This window comes from Urocitellus parryii, chromosome 9 (assembly GCF_045843805.1).
Source record: "Urocitellus parryii isolate mUroPar1 chromosome 9, mUroPar1.hap1, whole genome shotgun sequence".
Classification (NCBI taxonomy): domain Eukaryota; kingdom Metazoa; phylum Chordata; class Mammalia; order Rodentia; family Sciuridae; genus Urocitellus; species Urocitellus parryii.
In genome coordinates, this window is record NC_135539.1 from 142,569,301 (window position 1) to 142,595,684 (window position 26,384).

General features: G+C 36.8%; 2 protein-coding genes across 3 annotated transcripts in view; both read left to right on the plus strand.

Annotated features, from left to right (window-relative positions):
• The window catches only part of Slc19a2 (solute carrier family 19 member 2), a 31,598-nt gene extending 25,917 nt beyond the window's left edge, over positions 1–5,681 (plus strand). The window contains exon 6 of the mRNA XM_026405260.2: positions 5,505–5,681. Within this exon, the coding sequence (XP_026261045.1) occupies positions 5,505–5,540 (36 nt within the window). The 3' untranslated portion in view covers positions 5,541–5,681. The remainder of the gene's footprint in view (positions 1–5,504) is intronic.
• A 1,897-nt stretch (positions 5,682–7,578) lies between these two features.
• Positions 7,579–23,291, plus strand: Ccdc181 (coiled-coil domain containing 181). Of its 2 annotated transcripts, none has more exons than XM_026405253.2 (6): positions 7,579–7,730; positions 10,047–10,166; positions 11,361–12,305; positions 13,778–13,924; positions 21,418–21,572; positions 22,992–23,291. In XM_026405253.2, the coding sequence occupies exons 2-6, from the start codon at positions 10,050–10,052 to the stop codon at positions 23,152–23,154; spliced, it is 1,527 nt and encodes a 508-aa protein (XP_026261038.1). In that variant the 5' UTR covers positions 7,579–7,730; positions 10,047–10,049; the 3' UTR covers positions 23,155–23,291. The 2 variants fall into 2 exon arrangements, with proteins under 2 accessions (XP_026261038.1, XP_026261039.1); XM_026405254.2 differs by lacking the exon at positions 7,579–7,730 and adding an exon at positions 8,099–8,141.
• The last annotated feature ends 3,093 nt before the right edge of the window (positions 23,292–26,384 follow it).

Genomic DNA, 26,384 nt, shown 5'->3' on the forward strand with positions numbered 1-26,384 from the left:
CCAGATGTTTTATTCAAGGTACTATGTTTGAATGATAGAAATAGATAGCCATGTGTTTGATTTATAACATCTTTCCTACAATTAACATTTTACATTTGTTTAGCATGTTATACTTCAGGAAGGATATTTGTGGACATCATCTTTGATTCCTGAAAAGGAAATTGTAATAATTCCTCTGCTTAACTTCAGTAAATAATGCTGTCAGAAGGATTTAAAATATTAGGTTTGCAATTTGGGTTTGACATGTTAGGAAAGTCATTGTTTTTATCCTCAAGTTTCCTATCTGTGAGATGATACTTCAGGATTGTTGTGAGGAAATGAGAGAACACATTTGAAATCACTGTCACCACAGGCACTGAGTAGGAGATTGGGATGTGAACTCATTTCCCTTTACTTTGTTTACAGTTAGTTTTTAGCTAATTTCAGAACTGCACTCTCAAGTTTAGTTGCAATCAAAATGTAAATCATAAGCTTTTAAACCCACCTCCCTTCTTTTTAATTCATATTTTGAAGCACTTATGTTAATACAAAGATGAAAAAGTCATGGTTCCTGCCTCCACAGAACTTGAAATGTGTGGCTGGAAAAGATATGTAGAAAGAATAACAAGACTGCAATCCAAGATAATGTGACAGGTACCATAATCATGAAAAGGCTTGGGTCAGGAAGAGAGCAAGGGCACTGGCAACATCAAAAGTGGTTCCTGAAGGAGGTGGAATTTAAGCTTGCCATGCACACTTAGTAGGATTTTAACAAATTAGGAAAAGGTGGGGAAAGGCCCATAATTGTAAAGGTATGAGGGTCATAAAATGTGGGGCGGGATTGTGGGTTTTATATAATAGGTAGCAAGGAATAAAGAAAGATCTGGCAGCTGTGGACAGATTAATTTTATAGAGATACCTAAAATTGCTAGTTGAATTGCCATTGTAATTGGCTGTGTCTATGAGGAAGGACTTTGTGACTTATAGCAATGGAAACAAAAATAGGACAAGTTCCATGCTGCTAAATTAACATTCTAGAATGTGCCCATATTTCACGGTGACTTAGAAAATTTAACCTACTCAAGATCACACATCTGTGAAGCAGAAAAGCCAAGATTCTGATCCCTTCTCTACTGTGGAAGCTGATAGTCACTTCCGCCCGCGTCCCGCCAACAAGTCCGCAGTGGGAGAGAGCTGGGTGCGGGCAGTAGATCCTGCTCCGGAAAAAGCTCGAGCGAGGAAGAACGCCAGGCGGGAAGAGCCGTGGTCAGAGGGTGTGCGGACTGGCTCACCTACTGGGGTGGGCAGGCGGCAGACAGGAGAGGCGTGGGGTCCTGGTTGTAGGAGTGGAGTGAGAAGCGGCACAAACCCCAAGGCGGCGCTGTAGACCCTGCGCTCCGCCGGGCGGCCGCCGAGGAGCAGGTGCAGCGCCCCGCGCCTGCGCGGTAGCGTCCCGCTGGTAGCCCGTCGGGCTCTGGAGAGCCGGCCTGCGTGCTCTCTGCTGTCTGCAACTCCTCGAAAGAAAAAGAAACCCACATTGAGCCCTAGGGTGAATGTCAGATATTGGAAAGGTGGTCAGTGGCTCTCCGTGACGTTCAAAATGTCTTCAGTAGCCAGTACAGGCCATCCATCCAAATTACCCTCCGAATTCGCTTATTACCAAATTGTCTTCCTTTAAATAAATGAATCAAACGGGGCAAGAGCCATTTGCCAAAGAAAAATCTTACCTTTTCGGGGTAAAAATTCATAGCTAAGAAAATTCATCCTTCTGCTCCCAATACTGAAATATAATAAAAACTAATTCTTAAATATTTGAACCCCTTAATTTTGCTCAATTATATGATATAGTTCCATCTTCTACCTCCTCAGCTCCTTTTGCTGTTTGTTTTTAATATTCCAAACTGCATGCATCACCATCACCATTCTGTTCCTGATGCCAGAAACCTAGAGGACCAACTTCCGGAGTCTTGGGAGCGTTGTCAAGCATGGGCCTTGAACTGTTGATCAGCACTCCCTGAGAAACAGCTACCTGGAAAGCTTTGCCACTATCTTGGGCTAAACTAGTGAAGAGACCATATGTCAGAGAGTGTCCCTGGTGGAAAATTGTCTAAGTGACCAACAACAGGCTTGTTTTACCTAGGATGTTATTACAAGTAGTCTCAAATCCCTTTGGGAATATACTAAGTATATATTTAAACATACGCAATTTTATAACTGTCGATAGCTGTCAATAAATCAAAATGTACTTTCATTCAATAAATCAAAATGTACTTTCATTCCATAATGTTATTAACAGTAAAGAATACAGGTGAATATAAATATATAGGGACTATTAATTTAAAAGCATTTTTATAGCAATAGAGCCAACTAAAGAACACTTGTTAGATGTACCTGAGTCAGGTATTCTTTGCACAGCACAGGAACAGAAGACAGGGTTGATCTCCTTGCTAGTCATAAATACTATTTGTATACCTTCTGTGGAGTCTTGGTAGTTTAGCTTCCCTCTAATTATTTTTTGCCTTTAATGTTTAATGCTTATGTATGGATAACAAGAAAGGGTAACTTTTTCTGTTATTCTGCACTGAAAAAAGCTAGACCTGCAGGATGGCTGAGCGGATGTGTTCAGCTAGATGGGTAGATATTTTCAGAGTAATTATCAGGTAAAGTAACATCACAATCATCAATTTCAAAAGCAAATTATGATTGTGGCTTATTGAAAGGCTAAACTCATTTGGTTTATTTTCCATGCTAGTGTCTTTCCATTAAATTCTTCTATTACCCACTGATCACTTACAGAGTAAGCTAGAGCCCCACAGCAAAAAATCCCTTTAAACTAGGATCTGGGCATAGTGCGGAACAGCTGAGCACATGAAAAAAGTGCTGAACAAATCTACTGAACACATGAAAATGATTACACTCTAACTACCCTAATTACTTTTGTTTTGGCTTTTTAAAAATAATATTCCCTGTATTACTGAACAACTTTTTAAATTCATAACCTATCTCATTGTTAATGTATCAGTTTCTAATACATCACAGTTGTAAAGCCCTGTGATCTGTAAATGAATAAGCATCAAAGGTAGAATGTATAGGTACAAAATTCAGATGTTTGAATGACAAATTCAAACCTCTCATCTCTTTTAGTTCCCTTTCTTTCCAATTTCTGGGCAGAGATTTAAGCTAATAAGAAAAAAACTAAGCCGAAGGAGTATGAAAGACTCATAAGCTTTTTTTTTTTTAAATTAAGTTGTAGATAGACACAATACCTTTACTTTGTTTACTTATTTATGTTGTGCTGAGGATCAAACCCAGTGCCTCACACATGCTAGACAAGTGCTCTACCACTAAGCCACACACACAACCCCAGACCCTCATAAGTTTTTAAATACCATTGTTTTCAAATCTTTTGCACATTTTTTTTTTTACAATTGGATTCTGGGTAGTTAAGGTAACTGATCTGCAAGGGATAGATGAATTCACTGATGTATTCCAAATATATAGAATAGTGTCCAGCATGTAAGTGCTGAACAATTATTTGCTAAGTTACTTAAATTTTGACTGCTGAATCTGAATGGTTTATGTAAAATATACTATCTGGAACAGTTTTATAGGAGACATGTATGGCTATGTCTTCTCAATTCAACTTTTTTTTTTTGTTACTCATTTCAATATTGGCTTTTCCAAGGAAAGGCACTAAAAACACTTTTTAAAAGATCTGCTTAACTTTTCACTACTCTTCCTCATATTGTACAATTATTTGTTTCTAAAATGAATGAACAATGCAGAAAATTGGGGCAGTGTCTGCTTCTGGGATCTTATTTTAAATTATATACATTCCAATTTTAGAGTATAACTAGTATTAAACAATAGAAGGAAAAATGTATAGTGCTATTTACATAAACACTGATTTTATATTTGTAAAATACCAGTCTTTGATGAATCATAAATTTCAAATGCATTTCTACTGCCTATAACTGAAATTGCCATTTATTGACTTTAAAAATCATAAAACCAGTCTAAATGAAGGACCCTGAATAGCAAGCAACTTTCTTTTCTTCATGTATGTGGTTTTTCCTAAATCACCTTGTTCTTACATTTCCTTAATTTTCTTCCCTTGAGCAGTCTCAGGGCTCTCATGCTAAAGGGGACAAGGAGAGGACATCAAATGACATGTGTCTATAAAGAGATGGGTATCTTGACTTGATGAATTCTAAAATTTCAGTGTGTCATTAGCAATACTTCCATCATCACTTCACATAAATCTTCATGATACCTCTGATCATCCTCATTTACCAAAATTCTGCACTTTCCAAAATGCTCCATTTAAAAAATTTCTCTTCTCTGTAACCATCAAAATGCTAATTCCTTCCATAACTTCCACTCTCTTGATAAAGTATTAGGAGGAAATTCAGGAAAATAAGAATAATTCACTTTTTCACATAAAAATAGTTTATTAATTTTAAAATTCATTAACTATATTAATTTAGTAGCCATGTGAACTAAATAAATATGCTTTAGACACTTAGAGGCCTGTACTGCTAAGTATACAGAAATGCCTAAAACAAGTCTCTATTTTTAGGAAACATGTAGCTTAGTAGAATGAATGATCCACTTTTCCAAGGACAGTGATAAATTTTTTAATAATCTTTTGGAAAGCTATTTGGTGAAAATAGTCACCATTTGGTGAGAATTTTGTATACATCATGCATGAGCTCTTGAGCTAAACACAATACTAAAGAAAAATACTCTATTTTGAAGATCGGGAAACTAGACTTAGAAATTAAAAAATATTTCACAAGTTAAACATAGGAAATAGAAACTGTATGTTAATCAGCTTTGGAAAACTAATTTTTTTATATTTTCAATTCTCCTGTTATCATTGGTCTACTCTTCATTAATTTTTTGTAAGATCTTTTTGGTTGACACATAATTCATATGCCATTCAATTCACCTTCTAGTAATCATCCACCCATTTCCCTCCAACAACTCCCCTGCTTCAGCCCAAAGCAATCACTTATCTATTTTCTGTCTCTATAGATTTGCCTATTCAAGATATTTTATATAAAGGGAATTATACAATATGTGGTCCTTTCTGACTCACTCCTTTCATATAACATCATATTTGTTATTGAGGTTCATCCATATTGTTCTATCAGTACTTCATTCCCTTAGAGGTTGCAAGCTCTTAGTTGACTTCAGAGTTCCAGAATAGTCACAGGAGAGAGATTCTGCTACTATGACCACTTCTAGGTGAGGAGATAGGTGCTACCGACTTCACCATCTTCATGGAATCCTCTTCTAGTACTTCACTCCTATTTACTGGTGTACTGCCCCTAAAGAAAAGGGAACAGTAAAACACCATGTCCCTGAATGACCCCTTTTTGTTGCCAAAATCCTAGCCAAGTTAAGAGCACAAGAGAAAGTCTGTGTCAGAAAGTCCAGATACAAATCATCTTGAGGGACGCTGGGAACTAGGGCAAGTTAAGTGTTATCCATAGAAAGCTACTTCCTTGTATGTTTTCCAGGACAAGTGCTCCAAGATGCTCAGACAAGCAAAGTGAGCAAGCTAATGTTCATGATGTCACTGCTTCTGCAGTCTGACATACAAAACCCTCAGGTGATGAGTGAAGAACCCAAGACACTGTGGAGAGGATACAGTTACTTGTTCAGCCTGCTGACACTGGAAAAAGTTCCTGAGAGACACAAAGCACTACTTGGTGAAACTCTAAGGGACAAGAGGCTGCTTAGTCTGTCACCACTGAACACTTCTTGGGGCAGTCACTAATCTCTTGTAACTTTCTCCAATTAATCCTATGTTGCATGCCATCTCTGAGCACTTTGTTTGGCCTTTCCAGCAATCTACCCCACTGCCCTGGCACAACTGCGCTGTGAATGTGACAAATGGATATATCACATTTATTTAATCCATTTTTCATTTGATGAATATCAGGTTGTTTCCACTTTTTGATTATTAAAAACAATGCTGCTTTATCCAATTAATATTTACATAAACATCTACAAATCTGAGGTAAGTAGTCAAAGGAAAAATATTAAACTAGGATTTTGAAGCCTAGGATCTAATTCTAGCTTTGGTAGTAACGCCACATTCACTAAAGGAACCAAGACAAAAAAATTGTTCAACTTTTAACACTAATCTTTTTTTTTTTTTTCTTTTTCAAGTGTTTGGCCTGGGTTCTGAAGCAGTTAGAAACATTGGCTTCAATAATTATACAACAGCAAGTGCATTCAATATTGTAATCCAGGGCTGGGGTTGTGGCTCAGAGGTAGAGTGATCGCCTTGCACGGCCAGGCCCTGGGTTCGATCCTCAGCACCACATAAAAATAAATAAAAAAATAAAGGTATGTGTCCAACTACAACTGAAAATTAAAAAAAAAAAAAGTGAAGAAAAGGTATTGTGTCCAACTACAACTAAAAAAAAAAAAAATTGTGATCCATTTCAACCTGAATTTTTTTTTCCTTGAACTTAGTTTACTATGTAATTTGGAGAATACCAAAAAATTCAATTTTATGTTGCTCCTCTTTAGAAAAAGGGTGCTTTCCGTCATACCCAGTGATGGATCTTCTATTAATGAAGAATTTTAAAATAATCGGAACTTTCTAGATTGTATTGAGGAAATTCACTTCTTCACTTTCAGTTCTTATGTCTTCCTGGGAACGGATAGTTCCTAAAATCCTGTCATTTGTCACCACAATCTCAAATTCGCCTTGCTTCCTTTTTATACATAAAGACGTTAAAGGAGGATTTGAGAAAATTGTAGTTGACCATTCTGATAAACTTGAACTGGAACAAAAATCTTATTTCCTTTGTCAAACGTCTTGGGTAAATAAAATTTTGTTTTGATTCAGAAAAAAATGAGGGTCAAAATCAGTGAAAAACGAAACTGCTTTTTGAGATCAACGGTGAAGCAAATGACACACGGAAACGTACTTCGAGAAGGCGTCCTTATAAATTACCTGGCGGGTTACTACGCGAGGGAAAATTCACGGCCCAGACGCCGACATTCTGCCAGGGGCGACTAGCGCGGAAATTCCGGGCGCCGGGCGGGACTGCAGTCTCCTAGGAAACGGCCGCGGGCTCGTCCTTTGTGTGCGCTGAGACGCGCACCTGGCTGGGCGGGCGGGGGGGGGGGGGGGGGGGGGTGGAGGGGGCGGGGGGGGTGGAGGGGGCGGGGGGGGTGGAGGGGGCGGGGGGGGTGGAGGGGGCGGGGGGGGGTGGAGGGGGCGGGGGGGGGGTGGAGGGGGCGGGGGGGGGTGGAGGGGGCGGGGGGGGTGGAGGGGGCGGGGGGGGTGGAGGGGGCGGGGGGGGTGGAGGGGGCGGGGGGGGGTGGAGGGGGCGGGGGGGGGTGGAGGGGGCGGGGGGGGGTGGAGGGGGCGGGGGGGTGGAGGGGGCGGGGGGGGTGGAGGGGGCGGGCGGGGTGGAGGGGGCGGGGGGGTGGAGGGGGCGGGGGGTGGAGGGGGCGGGGGGGGTGGAGGGGGCGGGGGGGGGTGGAGGGGGCGGGGGGGGGTGGAGGGGGCGGGATGCCGTCCGCGCCTGCGCGGGCCTCCCTCACCACGGCGTCAGAGAGGCCCGGATGCCGGACGCGGAGACGCGCTGTTGCCATGGCATCCCCTCCTGGCCGCCGCGGAAGCGGGTGCTGGAGTCCCTTTCGCCTCGCTGTCAGAGCTCACTAGCAGGAGGCGAGAACTCCCGCGGCCACCTCTGTGACCCCAGCCGCTGCGCCTCACACAGGCAGGAGGGGGCTGGAGGGCGAGGAGTGGGGCACGGTGCGGGACGGGTCCGCGGCGGCGGGGCAGACGCCAGGAGGGCGGGCGTCAGTGCAGCGGGACGGCTTGTGCGGTGGCCTCGGGGACCCCCGGAGCTTTTTCGCACCGCTGTACGGCCAGGTTCCGACCGCGAGAAGTGCCAGCTTCCTCCCTGGGAGGCAGGCGCCCGCCATGCTGGCTCCGGGCCGCTCTGGAGACCCGCCCCTCGGCCGTGCAGCGCGGAGGGCCGGTGGCGTCCCGGCGCGGGAGCTGGGGACCCCTGCCCAAGGGCTGTTTGTATTGTGCTCCCGCACTTATTTATTCTGCATTAAAGGCTTCCGCTTTGACGTTCTCTCAGTCCTTAGCTTTTCAACAAGCGTGCTTAGAAGGCTTCCAGGTAAGACCGCAGTCGGTGAATTCGTGACGGCTCTGACTGTCCCAGTCCCCGACTGTCACTCAACTCCGAGGCTCAGGCTCCTCACCGCGCGGGGTCTGTCCGACACTCGGGAGGAGGGTTGATTTCAGTCTCTTCCTACATTTCTCTGTAAGAGAATGTAGGCTAAGTCACTTACATAGATTCTACTGTTGATAAATGCTGAAATCTAAATGTGGCCCAGATCCAGAAGGAACGAAGTGTCAGGTAGTGGGTTGCCTGAGATGCGTCTCTGTTTGGCATGCTGACTGTGTACCATATGGACAGTATCGGGGCATGGAGATTAAAAGAATCCTAGGGGTTGAATATCCTGTGGTGCATTAAAAAAAACAACTAAGGGACTTGGCAACAAGAGTTTATGGTTTGTGTCCTTTGTTTACTTGAGGAACCGGCCGTGAATTTTTTTGGAGGTACAGAAATAGGATTACATTTCAGATTTCATACAGCTACAGTTATTTCTCAGTTACTTCACCTATGTATGCTTTCCCCCTTTAAGTTACAATAGTAGAATTTAATAACACCTAATATGTTTGACTTATAATCATTGTATTTTTATTAATTATACCATTTCTGTTTTAGTTTAAACCTGAGTTTTCACATGGACAGGATTCTTTGTAAATAATAAAGCACAATCCCCAAGTTTTCAGGAAACTGCTTTTGAGTTCAGAACTAGGTTTATTATAAAAATGAGGGAAAGCACTAAGGAGTCCCAAAGAAGTTTTGACCTAAAAGTAATGTCACTTAAACATCTTAATAAACTTTAGATACCTCGTCTGGAGAGGAGCTGATTATCCCAAGGCACTGTGACTGTGAAAAACACTACTATTTTTAAAATTTCAGATTATGAGTTTTACTTTATTCTACATCATTCAGAGTGCCCTTTTTAAATTAGTAGGTAGGTAGACACAGCTTAAGGGATTTAGCTGGTCTTGCAGCTAGGAAGTCTTAAATAAACTTACTCTGAACATTGATTGGTTTCTCCAGGTCAAAATATTATTGCCCTGAACATCTGATTTACAAATTATGGAAGCCTTACTTTTGAAATTCTTTAAGAAAGTCCATTCTGTATTTTTAGTTGAAAAGAAGTAAATATCTGGAAGGACTTATAGTACAACTAATACTTTAGAAATAATAATAATTCTCTAGTTGAACAGTTGAATAATAATTTTATATTTAATATTATCTGACAGTCCTATTTACTGTTACTGTCTTCTTGATAGTACGAGGTATGAAAGTTTTTTAATGAAAAATGTATTTTATATAGAATACATTTTATACTTCTACGAATCAACTTCACCAATAGTAAGAATTAGTTGATACTTATTAGAAAGCTCTGAGGGCTGGGGCTGTAGCTCAGTGGTGGATCGCTTACCTTGCACATGTGAGGCACTGGGTGTGATCCTCAGCACCACAAAAAAATAAAGGTATTGTGTCCATCTACAAGTAAAAAAAAAAGGATGGAAATTGATGTACTCATTTTTATTTGAACATGAGCAAATGTAAATGGGTCAAACAAACAAAAATCATTTTCTGTGACCTGGATGGTGTTTTAATGATTGGCAGGGGATGTGGAAATCCTTTTCTAATCCTCAGTCGTCTCATCTACCTTTTTAAACCTCCTTCTAAGATTAGTGTTTCAAAAATTGTAAGGTTGTTAGGAATGTTCACATATAGAAATGTTTTGCCATTTCAAGTCCCTCATTAGGGTATATGCAAATATGTTTATTTTGACATTCTATGTTAGGTGTTTAATATGTCTTAATTAGCTTACCTTCAGTATTAATCTCCATACCATATTATACCTCTAAAGTAGATTTACATATACCTTATCTTTTAAAAATCTTATAGCATTTATTCTTTAACAAACAGAAAATGAATGAAAATAAAGATACTGATTCAAAAGACAGTGGAGAATATGAAGATGACTTTGAAAAGGACCTGGAATGGCTAATTAATGAAAAAGAAAAAAGTGATACCAACGTAATAGAGGTATGTATAAATTGTCAACAATATTCATAATAATTACATTAACAAAGTGCTTTGTGATTCTTGAAGATTTTGACATATTAGCTCATCTAAACCTCACAAAAAGTTTTTGATATACTTGGACAAATAAAATTCCTGTCATAGAGATGAGAAAATTGAGGCATAGTTTAAATGTTACATTCTAAGGCATGGAACAACGAGGTAACAGGGATTAAATAATACTTAAAATAATAATTATAAAGTTATAATTTACATTATTAAATAACAAAATCATGATTTATTGCTTTGAACATATAATTTCCATTTGCTTAGCATGTCAAATTCCTACTTTCAGGAGTGAAGTTGTGGGGTTATACTTCTAATGCCAATGAAAAATAAAAGAAATCCCTTAAAATATAATATTTAAGCTTACATTTGAAACTTTAAGACTGAATTAGCTGTTTAGAAGAAGGAAAATACAGAAAAAAGTAAAGTGTCAAAGACTGGCCATTAGATACTTCTAGGCAAAAGAGATCCATTAAATGTGGTCATATACTATTTATCAGAGATGAAGAAGGAAAATTCAGGAAAATAAACCAGTTCCTGGATCATGTAGGTTCTTTCTCTCTCTCTTTATAAATATATAGTGTGTGTATTTTATATAGTATTTGTGTGTGTGTTCATGTGAGAATAAGTGGGAAGTAATGAGAAGAGCTGATACTGGGATATGAATAGGTGATTTTAGAAGGATAAAGCTCAGAGTATTTAGAGAAGAACCCCGATTTAAGGGGATTAAGGAAAAGAACATGAGAAAATGAAAACAGCAGATATTACAAACTTTTCTTGGTTCCATTTTGCTTTCTTAGTGATGGAGAAGACAAATAGGGTAGATAACTATTTTCAAAAGGCAACAAAATCAAAAGTGAAGATTTTCCTAAGATGGTTTTTAAAGGGAGTTTTATGAATTTGAACAGAAGAATAGTCAGAACCAGTAGAGGTAAAGATACCCAGAGTGGTAAGGTTGAACCAAGTTCTCATGACTGGAATGGTGTGAGATCCAGAGCACAGGGTGATAGAATTGTCAGTGAAATATGAATAAGAAGCCCTTACATATTCCTAATCATAAAATTCACAAATAGAGAAAAATCTATTTTGATTTGTCCACATAATAAATGAACAATTTTATAAAAAATAGAACCTCATATCCTTTTTTTTTAGATGGTTTGCAAGAAAGAAGAGAATGCTAATGAGGAATTAAAAGAGAGTGAAACAGAAGTAGAACTCATGAAACAGCTTTCTGATCCTGACAAATCCTTGAAGGATGAGGTTTCACCAAGAAGAAATGATTTCATTTCTGTCCCAAGTATTCAGCCACTGGACCCTGTATCAGATTCAGATAGTGAAAACTCTTTCCAGGATTCCAAACTAGAAAGCCAGAAAGACCTGGAGGAGGAAGAGGATGAGGAAGTAAGGAGATACATAATGGAGAAAATTATACAAGCTAACAAGATTCTGCAGAATCAAGAACCTGTGAACTATAAAAGGGAGAGAAAACTTAAGTTTAAGGACAAGTTAGTTGATTTGGAAGTTCCTCCACTAGAAGACAATGATATGTACAAAAATTATTTTGAAAATGAAAATATGTGTGGAAAACTCTCACAGTTATATATTTCCAATGAGTTAGGATCAGAAAGTGTGCTGCTATCACTTACTGATGGAAGCTGTGAAGAGAACAAAGATAGGAAGATACTGGTAGAGAGAGATGGGAAGTTTGAACTTCTGAATTTACAAGACATTGAGAGTCAGGGTTTTTTGCCCCCCATTAATAATGCTAGTAGTACAGACAATGAACCCCAGCAGTTGTTACTCAGATCTCCCAATTCCTCTATCAATTGTGTCAAGAAAGAAGAGCCTGTAGCAAAGATTCATGCTGTCACTCACTCAACAGGAGAGCCATTGGCTTTTGTCCCTCAGCCACCACCCAACCCTAGGACTTGTCAAAACTTTGCTCCTAACTCAGACAGAAGTAAAGGAAACGGAAAATCTCATCACCGGACACAGTCTGCAAATACATCTCCAGTGACCTCAACATATTGTCTTTCCCCTCGACAGAAAGAACTCCAAAGACAGCTAGAACAAAGGAGAGAAAGGCTAAAAAAAGAGGTAAGAATACAAGTGGGAATTATATTGAAAATAGAGTATATTTCTGATTTATAAATGCAACAAGAATTGAAATTATTGTCCAAAGTATTGGAGATTTTGCCTACTTTATTTTTTAATTGTTAAGTGTTAAGAATAAAACACAGGGGCTGGGGATGTGGTTCAAGCGGTAGCGTGTTTGCCTGGCATGCGTGCAGCGCTGGGTTTGATCCTCAGCACCACATACAAATAAAGATGTTGTGTCCGCCGAAAACTAAAAAAATAAATATTAAAAAATTCCAAAAAAAAAAAAAGAGAATGAAACACAGTAGAATCATCTGAATTAGAAGAGTTTGCTATTTTGACAAAACATAAGGAAAACACATTGGATTCTATTATTTAAAGATAATTTAATCATGGATTTGAATAATTCAGTTTGTTTAAGTGATAAAATTTTAGAACTGGAGAGGACGTAAGAACTTGTTGATGCAGCTCCATTTGATAGACAAGCCTAAGGAGGCTGAAGTTCAGCACCTTGCCCAAGCCAGTGCTGTGAATTACAGAACTATTACATAGGCCTGACTCCCTATGGAGCTGTTTCCTCTGTGCTCTGCTGTTTTGTTCTTGGTTGCTGTTTTATAGCTCTACACAACTGATTTCAGCATCTCCCTTCAAATTTAAATAACTCCTTTTTTATAACATCAACTGAATAATTCACATAAAAAATTTACTTCGTTCTTAATCATTAACCCAGTGTCTAAATATTTGTCTGATGGCAAAAATTGTTACTTTATGAATATAAACTACCTGAAAAACATTTTTAAACATTTTAATAAAAAAGTTTTAAACACCTATACATGCATTATTAACTCTTTATCTTCATCACCCAGATTCAAAAATCATTTCAATTTTGGCATATTTAATTCATCTCCTCCTCTTTCCTTGGTTAAAGTATTTTAAAAGCAAGATCTAGAGAGCATGTCATGTCTTATTTTTTTACTGGTATCTTCTCTAAATGATTATGGCATTTCCTTTCATAATTACAATACTATTCATCACAAGTAATACATTTAACAATAATGTAGAACATTATAAACTGTTACATATTAACATATACCCACATAATTGTATATAAAATATATAAATTAAGACATTTATATTGCTTCTAGAGTGTGGTTTTTCCTTTTGCATAACTGCAATTTGATGGAAAATTATATAGAAGAGCCATCCAAAGTACTCCTAAACATCATCTTTGTCTTGTATCTCTATTATATAATTATAGGCTTTACAGCTTAACTTATTTAAAGTGAAATTTCTTCATTTTTCCCACTAAAAAATTTGAGGTCCTGTTTTTTAAGAAGGTGAAATTTTTAGAGGGATCCTTTCAGGGGCAGAGAATCCTGATTTTAGATCTCAAAATATATATCTCTCCACTATGATAACTCATACAATTTTATTAATTTTTTATTAATGTATTTTCACATACTTTCTACTAGGAAGAACAACGGAAACTAGAAGAAGAGAAAGAAAAGAAAAAAGAGAATGACATGGTATTTAAAGCATGGTTACAAAAGAAAAGAGAGCAAGTTCTAGAAATGAGGAGAATTCAGCGAGCAAAGCAAATTGAAGACATGAACAGTAGAGTAAGTGAAAACCAATCTTGTTTACAAGAAGAGAGTCTGAATGTGAGACTAAGGACCCATGGAAGACATGGAAGAATAGTGCGAGGTCTGCAAAAGATGGAGCATGAGATGACTTTATAGTTAGGTTCTAAGAAACAAAAAATCAAATTATTCCTATTTTTTCAAACTTTCATAGTTGGGTGCCGTGGCACACACCAGTAATCCCAGCTATTTGGGAGGCTGAGCAGAAGGACCACAAGTTTGAGGTCAATCTGGGCAACTCAGCAAGACCTTTTCCAAGATGAAAATAAATTGGCTAGGGGTATAACTCAGTGGTAGAGCACTTGCGTGGCTTGTGAGGCCTGGGTTTAATCCCTAGCATCTCAAGCAAACAACCAACCAACAAACAGAAATGTTCATAGCACAGAAAACCAGAAAACTACCGATTCATTTTTTAAAGATAGTATAGCTTTGCTGTTCTAATGAAACATAGATAGATTCTCTTTCACTCAGACAAGTAGACATATAGAAATATTATGTAAAAACTAGCAAGTTAGAGACACTGAAATATTTAAATCGTAAAAATTTTAAACAAAAAATCCAAGAGAAAGTTAAAACAAAAAAACCCATATCTTTACTACTTTAAAATAAAAAAAAATAAAAGGTAAAAATTAAAAATTCATTTTTCAGCTCTTCCAGATTCATCTCACAGTGATAACTATTTTTGACAGTGTGATGCAAACCCATATGTTATTTGTATTTATTTATTTACTTGACCAAAATTTTATTATGCAGTTTATTTTCACTTCATCATGAATATCTTTCTAGGCCATTACATTTAGATCTCTTTTTTTCAAAGAGATACATGGTATTCCACTCTTAAATTTATTAAACCATTCCCCATTTGTCAATGTTTAGGTAGGTTCCAATATTATGCCATTAATAGTGCTCTAGTAAAGATGTACGTTCTATTGGAAAATATCTGTAATCTGTAGGAGAGTTTTTTAAGAGTAGAATTGATAACTTTTGAATGTTCAGAGTGAAATTTTTGGTTAGCTATGTAAATTAACTTCAAATTGTTATTCAATTTATAGTCCCCCCCAACAGAATGTGAGAGTGAATGTTTACCATACCATCTTTTGGTCATCAAATAATAATATACATACTTCTCTCTGAGTATGGATTTGCATGTTTGTGAAATAAAAATAATTATAGATATATTGGTGTCTACCAATATATGGTTTTTGGCCCAGAGCTCCTAAAACCCTTTAATTTCATGAGCAGTAGGGGTGCTAGGTGTGTCTTTTATTCTGATATTTGGTCTTTGACTCTGGTTCCTGACAGGGAACTCTTAATCCCCTAGAAATTATCCCGAGTAATAGAAGTATCTTTTGTTCTAATGAGGTAACTTGTTGGTTCCTGGATGGGGCTGGTGAGAGAAAAACTAAGCCATGATTAGGGATTGGAACTTTCAGTTCCATACTCTAGTCATCTCAGAAGGAGAGAGAGGGGGGCTAAAGACTGAGTTAATAATCCATCATGACTAGATGATTGTAAGGAGAGAACCAAGTGAAGGAACTGGAGAGGAGAGGTGGCTCAACAGTAACACAGGTTGATTTGGAACAACCTGTAGAAGGGGTCCTGATGGGTCCTTCCCCACCTATGGGCCAAAGGACACCCCCTCCAGGCATGATGGACCCATCTCCCAGAACCCACAGGGATGTGAGGCCTTCTTTGACCCATGGCCACAGAGTTACGGAAGTAGCTCCACAGAGTTGTGGGCCCGATTACCCAGGGATATTACCACAGACTTATTTGTTATGCTCTTTCGAGGAGTCTCACCAGATTGTTTCCATCCCCTTACAGGACACCCTCCCCTGGGAATGCACCCCCCACCAAGGCCCTCTTCAGGTCCCTGCTTGTTTCCCTCAGGCTGTACATAGTCCTTTTATTTCTTTGTGGCCTATGAGAATGGTTTATAATAATCTCTCAAAAGAATATTATAAATGCACTTGATATAGCCATTTATTAAACACCCTTTGATGTATTGAGTACTTAATAGAGTCAAGAAAGGTTGCCTTTGAAAAATTAGCCCTAATTTTGCTTTCCTATAAAACACTTTACTATACCTTTGTACCTCAAAACTTCAGTAAGAATGAAATAAACATTCATATGTTGTTGGTTCAACAACAACAACAACAAAAAACAGGTGTACTTGTGTTGGCGAGAAATGATGGCAACTGGGTTAAGGTTATAGCAGTAGAGAGAGAAAGGCATTTGAGGTATGTTTTAATGTATTAATTGAAGGAACTTGGTAATTGATTAAATAATGTGTTTGGGGGAGAAGGAGAAGTTATACTAATACACTACATTTTTTTTCTAAGCAGTTTGGTAGGGGATACTAATTTGGGGAAATTATCATTTTAGTTTTTAAATTGTTGAGTTTGCTGTACCTACAAAAAAATTCAAGTGAATATATTGTAGATTAAATAGAGAAGATTGTGTAGTGATCAGGAGAGATGTTGAGACTGAAGATACAAGTAGAGAGACTAGTAATTTCAGAAATGGGATAGTTTGTGGGGATGAAAATGTGGCTATAGGCATGGGTGACAAGAGCAGAGGAGAGTTATAAGACAACAAAATCTGTGGTGGGGCTGGGGTTGTGGCTCAGTGGTAAAGTGCTTGTCTGGCATGTGTGAGGCCCTGAGTTTGGATCGTCAGCGCCCATATAAATAAATAAATAAATAAATAAATAAATAAATAAATAAATAAATAAAATAAAGGTCTGCCAACAACTAAAAAATATTTTTTAAAAAAATCTATGGGGTCGATGTTGAATGGCTGACCAATGTAGTTATAAATTAAACTTGGAAATGGGATGGAGAAGACTTCTGATCCAGGAGTGATTAGAGGTGGTTACATTACCAGCTTTAATAAACACATTGGTATTAAAGGAACATTAGTTTATTTAGGGAGTAGAGGAATGCACTTTGGAAGTATGGCAGAAAATATGTAGGTTCTATTTGAGAGAAGAGGCTGTTCCTTGGGGGCAAATCAGGCTTTGCATAAGATAGGGGATTTAAGGCTAGGGCCCTCTCAGTGGGTCAGGAGGATAAGAGGATGTTTGGAAGTTTTCATATCATTGAATAGGTCACAGAGAACAATCTAGCAAGGTTTATGAGGGAGGGAAGGAAGTAGAATTGGGTAGAATCACAGCACACTGCTATAATGGTTAAGAGTATAGAAGACGAGAGGCACTTGTGTTTCCCAATCACTAACTGAGGAAAATACAGCTGTGACTGTACTGCTGACTGTTTCCAGGAGGATGGACCTTCAGGCCTCATAATATTCAGCCTAGTAGAATTTGTGTTAGGTATTTGTAAAAATCAATGTATACTTTAGTATTCTTTTTTTGTACTCTTTGTTAACAGAAATCATAACCTTGAATATCAGTTTCTGAAAACATGGGCTATATCAAACAATTTATTTCAAATAATTTTATGTAAGAATTCATCATGGTTATATATTTTCCTTTGCAATTACTATATTTAAAATTTTTTGATACATTTGCATGTCTATCTAAAAAACTGACTTTAATGAGATTTCTGAAATATTTTAGTGAACTTCCTCCCTGCTGAAGCTTTGGTAGTTGATTAATTTGGCTTATTAAAACATTGTGATAAGTGCATTTTGTTTATTACTGCTGAGGGGCATTATGTATAATGTGAGTCATAGTTTCCAGAATGTATTTCCAGCATATTGTATGTAGAATGACCTTTTCTATATCAGATTAAAGAAAGATTCTGGGTGCCATTTTAGGAAAAGTAGCTAAAAATATTTTTTGGAGGAATAGCTAAAAATATCTTTCCTGCAATGAAATTTGTTTCCTTTGATCAGTAATATATACATTGTATGTGTGGGGTATATATACCTACATACTCTCTATGAGCACTTACTCCATCATTACTTCTAGTATCTTCATCACTTGAACCAAGAAGAAACCCCCATAATAGTCTTTTTGAGCTCTCCTCTTCATGACTCCTTTTTTCCTGATGCCCTGACCTAGAAATTCAACTGTTCTAAAAGCCCCAAGTTCCCATCTGTGTTTCATGAGCCCATGAGACCATTAACTGCTCTATGCCGTTTCTCTCTTCCTATAATGTGGTCAGGAGAGTAAACAAGTCAGATGAACATGAGGCTGTAGCATGTATTTTTATTTCTGTCAATAATCACAGCTGCTGCATATATTTTGTCTGGTTTTACAGCTGATTAAGGTGGAAAGGAATCTGATGTTACTCCATTCATGGCTGGATGTAGAAATTTCAGATTCTATGGTCTTTTGCTTTTATTTCTTAATCAGTTTATCCATTAGTAATTATTTTTATTATTCATATTTAATCTTTATAATTCTTTGCTTTCATATTTCTAATATATTTATCTTCTAGTTCCCCCAATATAGAAAGTTATTTGCTATTACCTTATATATAATTTTGATGATAAGACTTTTTAGTTGTGATTTAATTTGCTTTACATTTTAAAAGTGTAAATATTAGGGCTGGGGTTGTGGCTCAGTGGTGGAGCTGTTGCCTAGCATGTGTGAGGCTCTGGGTTTGATTCTCAGCACCACATATAAAAAAATAATAAAGTGAAAGTCCATCAATAATTTTAAAGATTTTTTTAAAGTGTAAATTTTAATGTAATGAAAAGGAGATTCAGATTTCCTTTCAGGAAGATGAGGGGCTTGGGATTTTTGTGCCATTTTATACCCCTTTTTTGTTTAATCTGAGGTTATCATTCCCATTATTTTAAATGAAAACTTTTGAAAATCCCTTAGAAGCAACATTTTAAAAATAGTTGGTGCTTTTTAAATAGATAATACAAACAATACAGTGTAATTCAAAAGTTAAAATGTACCAAGAATTCTTTCTCCCAGCTTCCCCAGCTAATAAATTCCCCTTTTCCATTAGTAACCAGAATTAGCAATGTTTTGTGCTTCTTTTCAGGAGTATTATCATTCATATATATATATATATATATATATATATATATATATATATATATATATATATATAAAACACATATGTGATATATGGATATAAACCCAAATTCTATCCACTGATGTGTATGTAGATGGAAGTTTTCAAATCTTCCATTATGTGAATAGATCACAATTTACTTAATCATTCCCTTTTGTTAACATTGCAGAAAGACCCTATTTATAAAACAGAAAAATCTAAAATTCAGTACCTTAGTCACACTGACTATATTTGAGTGCTTAACAGCCACATGTGGCTAGAGGCTACTGTATTTGGACAACACGGATACAGAACATGCCCATCATTTTATAAAGTTCTCTTGGTCCATATTATTCTATATGAAGAGAAAAAAAATCAATGATTGATTGGATGACAGATATATCAGATTCCCCAGAAAAGTGAGAGAGAGAGGGGGGGGGGGAGAGGCCATGATAAAGGGGAAAGTAAAGAGAAAGGATGGTGTATTTATAGAGAAAGAGAGAGGGGGGAAGTTTTGGGGTATCTGGAAAAAAATATTTCAAGTAGTGTTAACAGTAAGAGCAAAGAATCTGAGAAGGGATTGTGTTTGGTATGTTCACTAAATAGCAAAGGAGTCAAAGTGAAGCTATAGCAAAGTGGCTGAAGAGCAGATCGAGTCAAGTAGCCTATGTCCGGTAAAGTACAACCTTGTAGGGCATGGTAGGAGCTTTGGATTTTGAGATGAGAAGCCATTAGCGATTTCTGATCATCCGTGACACAATCTATTCCACATTTCAGAAGGATAATTCTGGCTGCTATGTGGAAAACAGATTGGGTAAGGTAGAAAGGCAAAGTACAAAAAAGGAAACCAATTATTGAAAGCAAAACTAGTCAATAGAAAATAATGGCATAGATTAGGGTAGCAGAATTTAGGATATACTTTGAAAGTAGAACCAACAAAATTTGTCCAAAGATTAGATTATAATTTTTGTGTTATGCTATAAATGATTTTTGAAAAAAATATTCTGTTTTTTTTCTTACTTTATGAATCTATCATAAAATCAATAATTATGCATTGCAAAAAAGGGAAAAAATACAGCTAATTTCTCAAAGAACTAGTTGATATAATGTATAAAGAGTTCCTAAATATCAAAAGAAAAGGATCAACACTACTAATAGACAAGTTGGCAAAGAATTTTTCTATGAAAAGGCTATGGATGTATGCCACCACACTTGGTATGAACTTTAAATATAATTTAAATGGCCTCATGTGACAAATGGCTACTGTAGTATACAGAGCAGACACAGACTGTATAAGAGGGGGAATCTTGTTTTTGTTCATGAAACTCCATACTTATATGCCTGCCATGTAGTAAATATTTTATAAATATCTGTCAAGTAAATGAAAGAACATGGGTGCCCATCATTCCTCTCCATCCCTTAATCCTTGACTCTTTTGATCCATGATTCCTCTCCAGTTATTCCCAACCTTCCAGGTGTTCACTAGTCATCCTTTAGATCCAGATGTCCTCTCCCTAAAGTTTGTTTGTGCATCCAAGATCTGAATTACATAAGTCTTACAAATTAGATGGGCACATACTTGCCAATGTTGATTACAAATAAGAGAAAAGGTGAGATGGAAGAAAAGGTCTTCTTTGTCACACATCTCCTATTTGAGACAAGCATTAAATGAGTGTACCCTTTCCTTTTATATTTTTAGCTAGACATCCACATAAGTCATACTTTCCCCAAGGGTAGAGAGTTCCAAATATGTTCCTTTCCTCTCCCTTTTTTCCCCCCTAAATAAGAGCTTTTTCAACTTTGGAAAATTCTCTGAAGCTAATATCCTGATGCTGGTTGGTCCTCCATGATAGTAATTATAGTTTCGAAGATGGACTTACCAGTTAAGTACATTCTGACAGATATTTTTAAAACTTCAAAAAAGTTTGAGAGTTCAAAAAAAAAAAAAGGGCAGATGGCACTAGTGTTGGATCATATAGCATAAACTAGTTTTCTATTGAGCACCTTTGAAAACAGCTCCTTACACCTTAATTCCATTCACTGCCTGTGCCCAGCCTTTCTTCAGTTCTTTGTTGTATGTTTATGTCTCTCTGCAAAATTATTTTGACAGAAGGATCAATTTTGAAAATCAAACTTTTAATCAATAATCCTTGTGTGTGTGTGGGTTTAACTTTTGTTTTTTGTTCTGGGACACAATTTAGGAGCTTACAGATGCCAGGTAAGTTGTCTACCAATGAACTATAGCCCTAATCCTCTTAATAAGACTTTTGAAAGAAAACAGATGGCAAGTGAGTTCAGGGTTGAATTTCCTTCAGAAGGGCAATCCGCACTGCTAATTCAAGGGTGATGTGGTCTGCATACTTGGAATGCAGGTAATGAGGTTGACACTGTTAGGAAAAATGGATGACCAGGCAATGTATTCTTGTAGGGTCCCATAGATGGGGACTCAGAAAGTAGTTTTGGTTTCTCTAAATTAATTAAACCCTGTTTTCTAAACAGCAGGAAAGCAGAGATCCACAAGAAGCTTTTCGATTGTGGCTTAAGAAAAAACATGAAGAGCAGATGAAAGAAAGGAAGACAGAAGAACTAAGAAAACAAGAGGAATGCTTATTCTTCCTTAAAGGAACAGAAGGCCGTGAAAGAGCTTTTAAACAGTAAGTTCAAGACACAGCTTTATTATTTTTTTTCTTTTTTCAGGCTAACCTACTTTCTTTCTAGTTATCTGGGTAAAACTGCATTACCTCATTAATTCTGAGAATACAGACCCAGCTTCTTAATTTTGCTAGCAAGCCTTGGGAAAAATGGGGATTAGTAAGTATTGAATCCACTTATTTGAAGCTTCATTCTTCTTCTTTTTTCCCTCTTTTATAATCTTTTATTATAAAAGAAACAGTAAATGTGCATTGAGAAAACAGAAGCTATTTACATTCCTCACACAGAAATAATGACTGTTAGTTTTAGAATTCTATATTTTTCTCTACATGTAATTGTAAATTACTAAGTCACAGTGAATGTACTGTTGTACAGTTTGCTTATTTTATTAATGATCTTATCTAATATCCAACCCTAACAATTTTTTTCCCAAAGCGATACATGAATGACTTAGAGGTAACCTGTTCAACTCATATCCAATTCAGGTTCATAGAAAACTATGATTTTTTTCTTAAGTCTATTTTATTCTAATAGTTTAGTTGTTTAGATATTTTTATCTGAAAAGAACCATATGTATGTATAAATGTATATGCTTGCTCACACGCCACATACACACTTATATACCAGCTGTATGTGTATGTAATTGTTTTGATTTTAAGTACCAAAGCACTAGATTTATTTTATTGACTAGATTATTTAGGATGCAGACTCTTCCTTAACCTGTTTTTTTGTTTTTGTGGGGGGTACTGGAGATTGAACTTGGGGGTAATTCCACCACTGGAATAAATAAACTTCTCTTACAGTGAGTCATATCCCCATATCCCCAGCCCTATTTTGTGCTTTAGAGACAGGATCTTACTGAGTTGCTTAGGGCCTTGCTAAGTTGTTGAGGCTGCCTTTGAACTCCTGATCCTCCTGCCTCTGGGATTACAGGCCTTAACCTGTTTTGATGTGTTCATGCTTAGGCTTATTTTTCCAAAGCCTATTTTATGCATTGAACAGCAAGAGCTAGTATAATTTCCCTATCAAGAAAAGTGAGGCAGTGTTTCTGAATCATGTTAGTAGTATTTCTAACCTAAGTAACATTTTAGAATATAGCTAAGTGCAAAGAACAAGTTCCTTGGGATCTAATAAAGTTTTTTGCTTAGAAAGCAATATTCCTAAAAAGGGTAGGACTTACAGCACTTATAAAACATTGTTTATTACTAACAGCCAATCTTGTTGGCATTTTCATCATAGGACAGACTTCATTAATTAACTATGCCTTCTTGAAATTCAGGTGTAAGCCTGAATTTTTTCTCATTAAGAGAATAGTTTGTGTTGTAACATTATTTCAATTGATAATTACTTTCCTAACCTTATAATGTGAAAAGTGAATTAAGGGGATGATTACCAAATCTGATCTTGCCTTTTTTCTATAGATGGCTAAGAAGGAAACGCATAGAAAAAATAGCAGAGCAAGAAACTATGAAGGAGAGAACTAGACAGCTCCGACTAGAAGCAAGACGTTCTAAACAGCTACAGAACCACTTTTATAACATGCCAGATGCCAAAACTTTTCGGTTTACAGATCCTTACAGCTGAAGGTTTCTATTAAATACTTCATTTGGCAGCTGCTGTCATAAAAATTTTGGATATTATTTTTTATGGCTCTTGTGTTTGGTAATACTCTAAATTATGGAAATGGTATTTATCTTTTGGTGATGTTGACAATAAATATGTTTTTTGTAACATTAAAACAAAATAAACTTCTCTACAGTGTTGAAAGGTGTTGTGCCATCATCTCTTAGTCTGTGAAACAAATAACATGTGAACTTCATGTTTTCCTACATCTAAATGATTAACCTTTCTTCTACCTAGAAAGGACACAAGAAATGGACATATTTTATTAATTCTTACTATTGTTCACAAATTTGCAACAGAACATTTCAGGCAGGAGAAGTAACTTCTTTTTTAAAAAATATTTTGTTGGTGCATTATAATGACATAATGTATTATAATTACGCATTATAATAGTGGGATTCATTGTGACATATTTGTACATGAACATAATTTGATCAATTTCATTCTCTTCAGCCTCTCCTATTCCTCCTTTCCTCCCTCCTCCAAAACTGTCTTCTGTTCTGCTGGTCTCTTTTCTGTTTTCATGATAATTTTTTTTTTTTGCCTTTTTCTCTCCATTTTCCACATGAGAGGAAAGATATAACTCTTGACTTTCTGAGTAGCTTATTTTATGTATACAGGAGTGTGATTCTGATAGCGTTGCTGGCCAACCCATTCCCGATATACAGCCTGTAGACAAATCGGGATTGCTTCATACCCTTCAGTCCAGTAACTCTACCCTGGGAGTGCACCGATACATTCTACTCCATCTTATTTCATACTGGTGAGAAAGGAAGCTGAGAAATATTTCAACTAGCTTCAGTTAGGCCACTACAACTGGCAGCTCAGAAAGCAGCACAAAATCAGGAAGAGGTTAACAACCCCCTGTCACTGTTCTTGCTGTAGACACAGATCAAGAAGAAACAGATGGGGCTGGGGTTGTGGCTCAGCGGTAGAGCACTCGCCTCTCACGTGTGAGACACTGGGTTCAATCCTTAGCACCACATAAAAATAAATAAAATAAAGATATTGTGCCCATGTATAACTAAAATAAATAAATAAAAGAAACAGAAAGACAGACAGTTGGGTATAACCAAGACCATCCATTCTTGTCAACTATTTGGACCACTGTAGTAGAGACAATTTTGTCATTTTTATGAAGAGTCATTTTCTTTTCTTGTGTGTGTGTGTGTGAGAGAGAGAGAGAGAGAGAGAGAAGAAGAAGAAGAAGAAGAAGAAGAAGAAGAAGAAGAAGAAGAAGAAGAAGAAGAAGAGGAGGAGTAGAGAAGAGAGTTCAAGGCCCATAAGAACAACCAATCCTAAAACTAGCAGAAGGAAATAATTGGCAGAGCTGAAATCAATGATATTGGGAATAAAAAAAAAATAGTACAAAGGATCAATGAAACACAAGAGTTGGTTCTTTGAAAAGATAAATAAGATTGATAAGAGCACTTAGTCAAACTAGCCAAAAGAAAAATAAAGGCCCAAATTAATAAAATTAGAGATGAAAAAGGAGAGATCACTAGATATCTCAGAAATCCAATGAATCATTGGGGACTATTGAAAATTTACACTCTAATAGATTGGAAACCCAAGAAGAGATGGATATTTTCCTAGACAAATATGATCTGCCAAAACTGAATTAAGAGGACATAAAACCTAAACAGACCAATAACTAGCAATGAGACAGAAGCAGTTAATAAAAAGACTTCGAACAAAGAGAATCCCAGGACCAGATGGATTCTCACCTGAATTCTACCACACCTTTAAGAAGAACTAATGCCAATATTCCTCACATTAGTCTATGAAAGGGACAAATATTTCCAAATTCATTCTATGAGGCCTTATCACACTCATACCAAAACTAGATAAGGACACAACAAGGAAAGAAAACAATATCCTTGATGAACTTAGATGCAAAAATACTTAATAAAATAGTAGCAAATCATGTTCAACAATGTATTAAGAAGATTATACACAATGACCAAGTTGGTTTTATTCCAGAGATACAAGAATGGTTTAATATATATAAATCAATAAAATTTATAAATAAAATTTATCAAATAAATAGAAATAAGGACACAAATCACTTATTCATTTTAATGAATTCAGAGAAGGCCTATGACAAAATTCAGCACCCATTCATGATAAAAACACTGAAGAAACTAGGGATAGAAAACCTACCTCAACATTATAAGAAAAATCCAAAGCCAGCCTCACAGTAAATGGGGGAAACAAAGCATTTCCTTTAAAATATGGAACAAGTCAAGGATATCCACTCTCACCACTCCTGTTTAATATAATGCTAAAAATTCTAGCCAGAGCAATTAGGCAAAAGAAGAAAATATAAGGAATAAAAATAGGAAAAGAAGAAGTGAAAGTATCATTGCAGGTATGATCTTACACCTAGATGATCCAAAGAACTCTACCAAAAGACTGATAGAGCTAATAAGCAAATTTGGTGAAGTAGAAGGTAACAAAATCAACATACAAAAATCAATAGCTTTCTTATATACCAACAATAAATGTGCTAAGAAATCAGGAAAACAATTCCATTCACAAAATAAATACATAAAATACCTAGGAATAAATCTAACCAAGGAGGGGAAACTTGTCTTCTTGAAAATCATAGAACATGAAAAAAGAAATTGAAGAAGTCTTCAGAAAATAACCTTCCATGTTCATGAACAGGCAGAATTAACATTATTAAAATGGTCATACTGCCAAAAGGAGTATACAGATTCAATGCAATCCCCATCAAAATAACAATGACAGCTGGTGTGGTGATGCTTAGGAGGCCAAGGCAGGAGGATTGCAAGTTCAAAGCCTGCTTCAGCAACTTGTTGAAACCCTGTCTCGAAATACAAAATAAATATGTTGACTGGGCATGTGTCTCAGTGGTTAAACACCCCTGGTACTTAAAAAAAAAAAAAAAAAAAAAAAAAAAGAAAGAAGAAAGCAAAACAAATATACAAATGAAAAAAAACAATGACAGTCTGCACAGAACTACAAAAATAGTCCTAAATTTCATTTGGAAGAATAAAAAAATCCATAAAAACACCAATGCTCTAAGCCAAAAGAGCAATGGTGGAGACATCACAATAACTGACTCCATATTATACTACAGAGCTAGCCTAACAAAAACTGCATGGTACTGGTATAAAAACAGATACATAGACCAACCGTACAGAAAAAAAGACAGATAAACCCAT